This window comes from Orbicella faveolata, unplaced genomic scaffold (genome assembly GCF_042242905.1).
Source record: "Orbicella faveolata isolate gen_17 unplaced genomic scaffold, um_ofav_v1 contig_25, whole genome shotgun sequence".
NCBI classification, from domain to species: domain Eukaryota; kingdom Metazoa; phylum Cnidaria; class Anthozoa; order Scleractinia; family Merulinidae; genus Orbicella; species Orbicella faveolata.
The window spans coordinates 27,397,359-27,409,890 of NW_028301553.1; the positions used below are offsets into that span (position 1 = coordinate 27,397,359).

The following is a 12,532-nucleotide window of genomic DNA, read 5'->3' on the forward strand; positions in this document are numbered from 1 at the left end:
TCAGTTGTTCTTTTAAAAGTGTATCTTTATTTAAAGAATTAAGATCTTTCCTGAAATGGAACAAAAATCGCAGACTACCCTCCTTGAACTGTCGATAAGTTAAAGAGGACGCTGGTCTACTTTTTCTGGCAGAAAAAGAAAGAAGGGAACGAACTGCATGAATTGGACTAATCGGATTTGGTTGTCATTGCCTGATTTCAAGCAGAAAACGACTAGGTACGAGTCTGTAAATTATGTGATTAGCAACTATTGATCCACATAGTCAGAAAGAGCACACCGAGATTCACAAAATCCCCAAGTTTAGTGTTAATCAGGCTAGTTTTGACTGTGATACAGCCATTTAAAAACGCCAAAATTACACAAATATTTGGTCCTCCGGACACAGCGTCGGGATGGCGATACATTTTTTGTAAATTTTGATGTTTTCAAATGGTTGTATCTTGCTCACTATTGGGTCTATTTGCACCAAACTTGGGGATTTTCTAAAGTTTGGTGTGCACTTTATGACTATGTGGATCAATAACTGCCAATCCCATAATTTGTAGACTCGTACCTAGTCCTTTTCGGCTTAAAATCAGGCAATTACGAACTAACATGGCTACTTGACAAAAAATGTGGGGAGAGAGGAGGGGGTTTCCCTGTGTTCGACTAGTATCCCACCCAGGGGAAGTAGGAATACTACTCCAAGTCGCTTCACAATAAACAAAATCATCTAATTCACATGCTAGTAATAGTTGAACCAAAACCTAGCACATCGCTTTAAACTGAAAACGAACCTGTACCCGTAAAGTGCAAGGTGAGGACAGTTTGCAGGGGTGTGGCACAAGGTAAAAGTGAGAGCACCTGCAACATGAAGAAGCTAGAAACTTTCGGTCGTATATTTCATCGCGGTTCAAAGTTCTCCGCCATGTTTCCGTACATTAAAGACAATGGCAACTCGATTTTATATAACATTAAGATCCTCTCCATTCAAAGTTCAAAGTTGTGTTGTTCACTGATGCGAAGAGAAAGAAATCAGGACCATTTTCTCGCTCTTCTCGTTAATACCAAAGGGTTGCGAGAAAATTCTCTCCTCTCTTCTTTCCTGTTTGTTTCTCCCAATATACTCATTGCAAATTTTCAGAGTCTTCGTGTCCATTGCTAATTTTTCGATGTTCTTTATTGGGGCACATCCAGCCAAAATAGGAAAGAAAATTGAAATTAAATCGTCCTTTGTTCGACGCAGTCCAGTTTGTCAAGCTTTCTTATTTGGTGTGGGTTGCTGTTTCGGACAAGGAGATTCGCACGTGTTGTCACGGTTACCAGGGAAACACGGTTTACACGCCGCCGAATTTAATGACAGTTCCGACTCCTATGAAACAACACCAAAAAGAGAATACAGTGGTGAGCGTTTCCGTGTAATGTTAATAAAGTGGTAACGGGAGAAATGCTTATTAGATCTCACCGTAAAAATACAGGGCAAGTAAGGGCCATTTTCAGACTTAAACTCGAGAAAAGCTGACATTGTATCGTCAGCAGTGCTGCTAGCAAATTTACTGCGGCTAGCACTATCTACTCTCTAATTGGACAAAGTATTTGTCAGGGAATCAGCAGCAGGCGCTTTTTTGGCGGGAAACGAGCGCCAGAGGCTTTTTTGGGCGGGATCCGAGTGGGTTGGCGCTTTGAGGTGGTGGCAAACAGATAATTATCTCACCTTCACAATTATGACATTCTAAGATAGCCTGGCTGCAGGATCTACATTCTACAAGAAAGCTTTGCAATGATTCTTTCTTTTTTCTTTCTTTCTCACCTCATCTTGTGTTAGTTGAAAATACCCATCGCCTCGCGTATTAGCAGTTTCTTCCAGTGGCGTTTGACAACTCGTACCAGATGATCTGTCAAACCTTAGTAACCTGAACAAACGGGATCTGCGAACAAAAATAAACAATCCTGAATTAAAAGACAAGCTGTTTTGTGTATATAGCATTGACCAAGCACGAGGGCCACTTTGGGAGAGCATCGGCCATCTTGACAGGAGAGATCGAGCACAGCGACAACTTGCCAAGCATGAAAAGACCAAAGACCGATATTCTCCCTTGTCGGCTCCGAGCAAGCTTGGTTATAAAAGATTAATTACATAGCTATGACTCAAGAAATTTAGAGAGAACATCGCTCGCACGGGAACTTTTTGGTTTAGAATAGGTACCTTTTGAGGGGTGACAGAATTCGTGTCTGGACTTCTTTCGTCCCTTTTCGATCCATTCAAAACATCAACATGCTTTCACTTATAGGAATGGCTTCACCGTTCAATGCATAAGCAAGCTATTGCGTGAGCATGAAGTGCCTTTATCGGTTTGTTGCGGAATCATATGTAGTCTACCAAGCACAGACTATAATCTGTCGACGCGCGCAGGGGGCGACCTGTACCGTTTACAAGGTTTGTTATAATTGGCCAAACGAAACAATAAGTAACCAATACAAACAACGCCTCTAGCCACAAGAACAAAAGAAGTGAAGATTAACAACAACAAAAAATTAGGTTTTAAAGAGGTGCAGGTCACCTTGGACGCAGAATGACTGATGCCCAGATTTCACAGAAAATGTCAGTGGATTTAGGCAGGAATTTTCGCAGTTAGTATTGCACGCCGAATTTATCATTCGCACCTGATTGGCTCACAAACTATGGAATTGGGTAGTGAATGGAAGACATGTTAACGGAGCTCCTATGAGTGATATCACATCCATTGCGGCGTTTTTTTTTTTCGACCGACCATAAAATTTTCAAAGGAAAATTTTCGCAGGCTTTTGGTTTTTCCTCAAGAAATGAAATCGAATGGCTAAGCCGTGAAACCATCCCTTAAAACAAAAATAGACTACACACGACAACGGAAACAGAAAACTGTCTCTTTTCTTTTTCCATCCTCCTTCCCCCATTACCGACCACTTCCTCCCGCCCCCCCCCCCCCCGCTTCCTCACCCCTCCCGACTGGATCAAAGTTCTTACTTGAGACAAGAGACGAATCTGTTAAGTGTGAGCGACAAGACAGCGACAAGAAGTTCATAAAGCAGTACATGGTACAGAGATAAATTCACGTAGTAGAGAAAGAAGAAGAATGTCGGCGCGGTAAACCAGACCTGCAAACAAAACAACAACAACACACAAATATCAGAAACAAGCTTCTGTAAAAAAGAATTGGGAGCCAGTCGGGTGCTTCTGATATAATTGGCCATTCAAAAAAGACAAACCGATAATCGGTCTACCAGCAGATGATATCTTATCATTTTTCACTTGTCAGCCGTTTGAGAAGCGGAAACTAATGCTTAAAATAACACGATGGACTCAAGATGGAAAACTTTAGTCTGAGCGCTCAATAGGGACTTTTTGATGCGTTTTGGTCACTTTCTCACCACCAAAGAGGAAGAATGGGCACCAGTAACCTAAGCCCATAGGGCAGCCTTGGCGGACTGCCAGCATCGGTCCAGACCTCGCAAATGACATGGTTTCCACAGACATAACTTTTCAAAATTCCCTGACTTTCCCCTGATACTAGCTTTAACTGAACGCTTAAAAAAGACAGGAATAAAACCCTGGCTTGACTTTCCGTTTTAACTACGAATTCAGGCAGTGTTAATTGAGCCCTTGTCGACCTTTAGCTATTCAATTCAAAATGATTCTTACCAGCCATTCTGTGTAACTATAAAATACATCGGCAAAGTAGTAGTAGTTTTCTCGTTGGAGTCTCAACATAACTATTGTCACAATGAACGACGCGAAGATAAAGCTATAAACTCCAACCATAAAACGGTCAGCTAAAGTCAGCTCCTGCAAATGAGAAAACACAAAAACACGCATTTGCCTGGGAAGATGTTTTTATCAATTAGATTACGAACTCGAGATTTCTATCGCGTGATAATTGACTCGGGCTGCGCCCTCGTCAATTATCACGCGATAGAAAACTTTAATCTAAATCCTCTTCAAAGACTCTTAGAAAACGCAAAGAAGCGGCCTCCAACGCACACTGCTACACTGCTCACTATCTTCAACAGAATAGATAGTGTGTAGCGTAGCCAGAGAACGGCATTCGTGATAGAACGCTAGTAGATTTATACTAAAATGTTATCATGTTCAAATTTTTTCGATATATCAGTGATCGACGTAATATGTTCTCCAATTTCTTCGACATTGGTTGCAATTGTGAGAGATTTTCAAACATTACGCGTACAATATAATACCACCTATACTTATTGTGGGATTTCTTTTCTGCTGCGAGCAAAATAGACTGATAATCAACAGCGTTTCTTATAATTTCTCTGGTAATAACACCATGCTCTACAAATATGGTAAGCGTGCGCGAAATTTCTGGAGCCGTTTTCATTTTTATTTTGTTTTCTATATTTTGGGGGAGTTTTTAATAAAACAGTCATTCCACCGGCCCTTGTTGGATCAAGTCAGATGTTATAGCCAGTTCGGTGCTACGCGACTTGTTGGCTATCTATCACCTAAGGCTCCGTTCACACTACGCCGGAGAAATTTGAAAACGGTGTTTTCATTCCGAAAGCACATCGAATGTTTTCCGTCCACACTACGCCGGAGAAATTTGAAAACGTAACAATCACCTGCCATTCTGGATTTGCGTCCTGGAAAACTCGGGCAGGAAAATCACGTGATTATCGCGACGTCAGCGTTTTCGAAAAGCTCTGTTTTCAAAATGTTTTCCGTCCACACCAAAACGTAAAGCCCGCGTTTTCATATTCGTCTGCTTTGAAGAGTGTTTTCGAAGACATTCCGTTTTCGTGACGGATTAGTGTAGACGGTAGGCTTAACCGTGGAAATAAAGCTGTGTTTTCAAATTTCTCCGGTGTAGTGTGGATGGGGTCTCATATCCGAATGGCGCACGTGTAATACCTTTTAATTATCAATTGTTGTAACTCCAATTTTTTAGATATAACACTACGAGAAAACTCACCGGGGTATCAGGAGTTTGTTCACTGACAGTGGCATGAAACATAACGGCGGACACTAACAAGGAACTGCGAAAAAAAAAAGAAAACAAAACAACGAATAAACAATTGACAAATGAGTCACCGTTAAACTGAAAAAGAAAACATCGCTGTGGGAATATCTGCGATTAACTAAGGTACAATGGCGTTTCTGTTTATCTTAATTCTGACACAAGGTTTGTTCGGGACGCCGCAATTGTTTTCGATGAGCAAAAGTGTTTCAGAAATTTCTTCCGCAACAAATGCTTTCCTCGTTTGTCCGCCGAGAAAACGAAATGAACCAATCAGGCCTCGAAGCGAAAACATGCAATCCGTGCCACGGGTGGAAGCCAATTCAACGTTGGCTTTGATTTTGCTCCGGATTGGTCGAGAAAAGAGCATGATGGCTGTGATTGGGTAGAGACTGAGTATGGTGCACGAGTTTTTCTTTGAACCAATAGAGTGTCAGTAACACAAAGCAAAACCCTATTAAATTACATTCAACACTTGAAAACTGCTGTAATTTGGCGCGTTTTACAGCCCTTGTTTCCAGTAAAATATTCGTGGTTCACCTAAAATAGTGGCAAAACAATTTCCCGTTTTCCGAAGGTTTGCTATGTTTTTGCTCAGCCACAGAAAAAGCGTAGAATTGTTTCTGAGACAAATCGTTTCAGATACTTCCAGTAGAAAAAAAAACCCAAATCCAACTGAACTTACCCATCAATCCACAGTCGCATAGAAGCGTCGTTTGGTGGAATAGAAAATGAAAAACACACCTGTAGAGTAAAGGAGAAAAAAAACCGAGAGTGGATATAACTTTCAGCAGCCACACAAGTAACACAATTCGCCATTGATTCGGTGACAGAAATGGGATATCTCAACTCATTAAAAATCTTTCCGCCCTTGTATGTTCCGCACTGTAAAATTCATTCAGTGAAATTGGACTTCCAGGGGCACCCTGCGAATAGTTTCGGTAAATTCTCTGTTCGGAAGGCCTTAAATCCCCTCAGATTTTCTTAAGAGAATTGTCACCTCGAACTTTTGTGATATGTTGTTGTTTTCGGATTGATCAAAATGACCGAAAAAAGGTCAGCGATGATTTTTGGAAAGACAATGGACTGTTCACAGTCCCCTATTTTTCCGTGAGATCGTAGATGTCGATCGTTGAGCTCGACGGGCCGCCATCTTGATCTCTTGATGCGAGCGAAACTGGAGAGAGTATAAAATTCCCGTGGGTAGGGGTGGTGACACAGTTGGTAAGGTTTTCGGGAAATGGACAGAAAAGAGAGGGGACTCAGTTCCCTAGAATGACCAAAGACACCAAACAAATAATAAAATTCATAGCGCAGCCTAAAATTAGCCTACAGAGCTTTAAAAAGCACTCTAGACGGCCCAAAACGGCGTTTTTTAAAGCATTTGAGAGAAAACTGTTCTCTTGAAGAACGAAATATGCCAAACGGTCTAACATAGTTTTTTGCAACTCGCATGTGGTTTAGATGAGATGAGAAAGACGACCTTCACCGAATAATGGTAGAATTTTACCGGAATCAGTCGCGACCAACCGAAAGAGTCGGTGCTAAACATTTCTGTTCTGGATTTTACTTCCACAAAATTTCAAGATCTTTGGGCTTGAAGGTAAATAACTATCTGTCTACTTAATGTTGTGTTTTCTGCAGGTTATCCCAAAATAAATATACACAACTTTATGACACACGCGTGCGAGCAGAGAAGGGCCTTAACCAACGTTTTTACTACACTTACCACAAGTACTATAAACAATGGCGGTAAAAATATCTTGAAAAACGCGGCTCGCTTGTGTCTTCTCATGTGAAAGAGAAATTCGTAACGAGAAACGCCTTGATCCAAAAATGGATTATATCTGTAAAACAATAAAAAAAAAACACAAACGTAAAGTCAACGTTAAGCATAGTTTTCAGATTCTTATGGGAATTCAACGAGGTTTTCGACATTTTGGGGACGTTTGAAGCCTTTGTTACAGTTTACAACGTTTTGATTTACAACAAAGGTACATCTTAAAATATCTTAAGTGTTAAAGTTTTCGTCTGTCAGTTTTGCGATGTTTTTACTTTAACGATACATTTTGAGTGACGGATTCACGAGTCGTGTATACAAGACAAAACAAAACCAAGGTAACGAAACGTTACAAATTCGCCACAAATCTTAGATCATAGAATTTTTGTGTATGATAACTTTTGTAGGTTTCTTGTGGGTAGGGGCTGAAAGAGAGGTACCTTTCATACACCATCTGTGACCAAGAGTTAGTGTCAAACAACCAGCCAGTGTAGTTAAGAGTAGGAGATACACCACCGCGATATTTGAAATCGCTGTCATCGGAGCCCTAATAAGGAATTAAAAAGACATTAACAGGGCATATACGTTCGGCGCAGGAATTCACAGTGTTTGCTGAACCATGTGTCTATAGGATTGAGCATGTGGTGACCTGCAATCAAGGGTTCTTTCGTTCATCAAAAAAAAAAAAAGAACGCCTGATCACAGGTTAGCTTGAGCAGTGAAAACTAGCATTCTCGTGCAACATTGCGCACAAAAAAATTATTTCAATTCCTCTTTTCTAAAACAAGATGTACTTTTGAAAAAATTATTTCCCATGCAGCTATTAAAACGAGACAGAATTAGAGAAGAAAACAAAAACATTGTGCTAGACATTTTGTAAAAAGGCAAGAAGACTAGCGCTTATAGACCCGTCCACTTATAAGCCCCGCTGGTTATTGACCTATCTACGTGTAAACCAGAAATTACATCCGGTTACAAGCCCCCGCGGATATAAGTCCTCCTCTAACTTTCCTTGTTTTGAATTCGTTGTATTATGATGTTTTAAAGCTTAATTAGCAGTAAATGAAAAACCTATTTTGATCAACATGTTCTGCTATAGCTCGTTTCCAATCGGGTTTTTTATTCCATTATCAGCCTCCCTTGGATGTAAGCCCCTCTGTTCATACTTGCTGATCTAAAAGCCCTTATGTAGTTGTATAGGCCCAGGGCTTATAAGCGGCAGTTTACAATATACGACAATGGAGAAAATAAATCATAAATTTAAGATTTTTTACCTGCATTACTTTCCACCTGAGCTCCTTTGCAGTCATTTCCATGTCCTGGATGACAATTTTCAATGTTTGGTTGTCATAGCTAATGCAAAAATCAAATATACTATTATTTTCAGGTTTTTTTAAAGCTACTATCTCTTGTCCTGATCTTAATTTAATTTATATAAATAAATAAAAAAATAAGGGATAAATAAAGCTGTTGTTGTCTTCTGATAAGCAAGATATTTAGTGCACTCACGGATAGTCTTGAAGATCTGCAGCAAAGTTAAAAGCTGATTTCACCCTAAAATACTTTCCTTCATGACTAGACACCTGAAAGAAATTCAATCATCATTGTCACTATTTCATATTATTTAACTGTGATTTTACTTTGACCTAACCTGTTCCAGGCTTTCGGTCAATGGGATAATTGAGAAAGTGCACAGGCAGCGAGCGGGGTCTGGGACAGGAAAAGAAAGGGTGGAAGAGCCTGTAAACATTGTTTTATAAACCTTATTCTGCACACTCCTGCCTTCTCCTTTTCTCTGCCAGATCACGCTTGTCACCCACTCGCTTTTTTGACCTTCCCCACAGAACAATCAAGAGCCTTGAACAGGCTAACACTGATTATTAGTTCAAATTAGCGTGCATTGAGACAATTCCTTGCTCACAAGTGCAGATACATTTCTGGCTGTTGCTTTCAGCAGAGACAAGGAGCAGGCATGGCGCAGTGGTGAGAGCGCTTGCCTCCAACCAATGTGTCCCGCATTCAATTCCCTGACCCAGCATCATATGTGGGTTGAGTTCATTGTTGGTTTTCTTCTCAGCTCTGAGAGGTTTTTCTCTAGATACTCCAGTTTCCCCTCTCCTCAAAAACCAACATATCCAAGTTCCAATTCGATCCGGGAATGCACTGGCATTTCTGAACGAGTTCTTGTGAACTCCTTGGTGCTCCATGGGTAAACAAATTACATACATACATAGCAACAACCAGAAATACATCTGCATTTTCAGGGTAGACAATAAAATTCCTAGTTCTAGCTTAAATTCTGATAAGGTGACTTTACACCAACTAAATTTGAATGTGGGCAACTTTTGAGACACAAGTCTGCTTTTCAGCTGCATCTGGGCAGCGCCTTCTCTTAGCTAAACAAATCTCCTCTTTTTTGCATTAATTTCAGTGTCTAAGATAGAGTGCCACACGTCTTGCAAAGCAGTTTGTTTTCTGTGCAGGTTTGACTGTTAGTTTCACCATGAACTACCATAAACCATTCAACGGTTACCTTTTTTATTGTTTTTGTAAAATGGTTAATGCAAAAAAGAAGTCTTTGTGACTCCTTATTCCAGATCATTTATTCTGTTTCCACTTGTTGTGGTCAATGTTTAGCACACAGTGTGTGGTTCCAGAAAATATCCATACCCACCCCAACGGTTTTGGAAATACCAAAGGGGAGGGGGTCTTAAAAACCAAATTTTTGCAAAGGATTAAGTATTAATAAAAACTGGAATTTCCAGAGGGATTTTTCTGGAAGGGAGATAGGGGGTATGGATATTTCCCAAAACAACTTATTCTGCATAATCCAAAATCAAAGAGTATACCCACTTGAAGAGCTATATGGAGTTACATTGCTCCAGAGTAAGGTCAATCAAATGTAGACTCTAAGAATTTACTTTCCATTACCATACAATAGCAGGGAGTCTGAAGCAGAGATGCAGTTGTCACATGTACATATTGCAAACCTTTTTGTTAATTCTACATGTTACACTTTTCTTATCTTAAGTTCGTTAAGGAAATGTACCTTATATACCCAAATTAGCAAAGAGTTTAAATTTCTAGGCTTAGGATGAGCAAAGAAGAAAAATATAAGCGTTCCATCTACTAACCTCAGCTTGGCCTGCAGCATTAACAAGCTCAAAGCAAGCTCCTCGAAGGCCATCTTTACATTTCTGTTTTGTGTACATTGTTTGACCTTCAGGAACTGTGTACACAAAAGAGAAGTCTTCTAATAATTTATACTTAGCTTGATTGTGTCAAATCACCCCAGCTGTTAAATTATTATTTCCCTGTTCAGTAGAGCCAGCCATGCAGTGGAGAATCCAGAGAGGGGTCCAGGAGAACTGGACCTCCCTTATGAGTAAGACATTAGGACCCCTTTTCCAAAAAGCATTGTTTCTAACTAGGGCCCTTCTTCTTTTGAGTGCGTCTGTCACTGATGGCTGTAATGACCCTTAGTTAAGCTATCAATATTAGGAAGATATTTTTATTTATGATTAGAGAATAGCCCAAAGAAAACATGCATACTGATCAGGTTTAAAATCGTGTTTCTCTATTTTGGAATTTTGGAAGAACTCAAAAACGCTGTGGAAATTATGCTTTCCTGTTGGCTCCTGTTCCCGCAGCATTTCTCCTTCTCTTCAGACTTCCACTGGTGTTTCTATTAAACAATTAGATTATGAACTCAAGATTTCTATCATGTGATAGTTGACTAGGGCACAGCCCAAGTCAACTATTACACATAGAAATCAAGAGTGAATAATCTAATTCTTTCAGTATAAATCTACTAGCTGTTTAAAACTCTATCTAAATCCTCTTTACAGACACTTCAAAAACTCCCAGAAGCGTCCGTCATTTTGTTAACAAGCGCACACTGCTACGCTACTCAGTATCTATCACAGAATAGATAGTGAGTGGCATAGCCAACCAGAGAACGGTATTCATGATAGAATGCTAGTAGATTTATACTAAAACTTGAAACACATTTTCATGTTTTCTATTTCTTAAATAATTTTCATACCTTTGAAGTTTAAATAAAAATCAGCATGGAAGGTACCAGCTTTCAGATCCACAGAGTGGAGATTGATAAGATAAAGAGCAATCTCTACATACACTGTCTTCTGCTCGCTGACAACCTCAGGGCATTTCTCATAATAATACCTGGCAAGAAAATGAATAATAATGGCTAGATGGTGCATTTTTTTTATTCACTAATGCCTGAAACTCTGGGAACTGAATTTATTTAGGATATACAAGCCATGCCATACTGTGACGAATATTGCAACAATAACAAAGGACCTTACTGTCAAAATACATGAAGAGTCATGTGAATTGGGGTTTTGTGAAAAAAAAGAAAGTGAAAGATTTCACCAGAATTGATTTTTGGGTACGTTTCAGTCAGGCATGAAATGTTCAGTGTTAAAATATTAAGCTTAAATCCCACGGAAAGAAAATCACAACTCTACCGGTAAAATAAATAAAGACTCGAAAACGGCGTGAGATGAACTCACGCCATCACTAACAAACCGAGAGGGGCAAAGTGGTAAGGTCACGAAAACTGTTCTAAATGACACATGAACATAAAGATGAAGTTTAGAAAAAAACGAAAACCACGCAATGTGATTTCCAGTCAAGCGTGATAGTATAAACTTTAATTTCCGCGTTGAAGTTTGAAATGTAAACGACATTAACCTAGCCCAGTTTATATTCCTCACCATTCTGCCCTGCAATCATAGCCCTTCTTCGAACCTGCAAGATTGCCAGGAATACAAGAAGCACAGTTCGTACAGTTCTCTAGCGAATGGATCGCTCCTGGTTTGTGGCAATGATCACCGCATTTGTCGCAAAATCCACAATTTCCATCACTCAAACACCAAGTGCAATTTCGTCCTCGAGATAAACAATCTTCGTCGTCGACTTCAGCAACGGAAGAGCAGAGCTTTGACGAAATTAAAATCCCTACAATAATACACAAACTATTTAAAATCCCATTTGAAGGCATTATGACTAAACTTTTACGGAAATTTTCCTTAAATTTATCTTCAAGCAGGTGAAATGCGAAAAACAGGAATTCCTCGTTTCGATAACGCGCAGCCACGCATGTCCCGCAATTGTAAATGACGTTATTTATAAGACGTGATTGGTCGGAACGTTCCCGCCAAAAATAGTGGCTTTCCCGGAGAAGGAATTTCCCTCATAAAACAAAAAGTTTATTTTAATTTTGTGTGAATGAAACGTTCAGGCTTTGAAACTACGGCTACAGTTAAAATAATACGACTTTACATTTGACTTTCATTGTATGCATTATTTATTAGCTGAATTGAAAACAAACCACAGGAATAGTTCGCCACCGGTGACCCACTGTGTTTGCGAGCATTTCACTCGAAATTAATCCCTTATAATTCAGCTTGTCTAGCTGGCCTAAGAGTGCGTAAAAATAAAATAATAAAGAAAATAAATTAAATAAAAGGCTGAATGAGCATTCTAAGAATTTGAAATAGAAGACAATGTAGTTTAAAAAATCCTTTTACGCAACCTTGTCTATTTAAATTAATCATTTTTAAATGGAAAAAAAAATTGGAGTTTGGCTTACATTCATAGGCAATTCTGGGCTGGATAAATTAAAAAAAAAAAAAAGAAAAGAAAAAACAATATCTAGGTAGGAAGCCACACCAGCCTTCGTTGTTTTTCATGCGGGTGCTCTATCCTGGTCGAATTGGAATTTGGAGACGATGGT

General features: G+C 39.5%; 1 protein-coding gene across 1 annotated transcript; it reads right to left on the bottom strand.

Annotated features, from left to right (window-relative positions):
- Positions 1–4: 4 nt before the first annotated feature.
- Positions 5–12,514, bottom strand: LOC110043660 (uncharacterized). The gene is made up of 13 exons (XM_089294039.1): positions 11,511–12,514; positions 10,817–10,956; positions 9,906–10,000; positions 8,281–8,354; positions 8,046–8,124; positions 7,212–7,318; positions 6,721–6,838; positions 5,677–5,735; positions 4,947–5,010; positions 3,659–3,802; positions 2,984–3,114; positions 1,790–1,907; positions 5–1,351 (listed from the first exon to the last, which is right to left on the bottom strand). The coding sequence occupies exons 1-13, from the start codon at positions 11,795–11,797 to the stop codon at positions 1,235–1,237; spliced, it is 1,533 nt and encodes a 510-aa protein (XP_089150165.1). The 5' UTR covers positions 11,798–12,514; the 3' UTR covers positions 5–1,234.
- Positions 12,515–12,532: the final 18 nt, after the last annotated feature.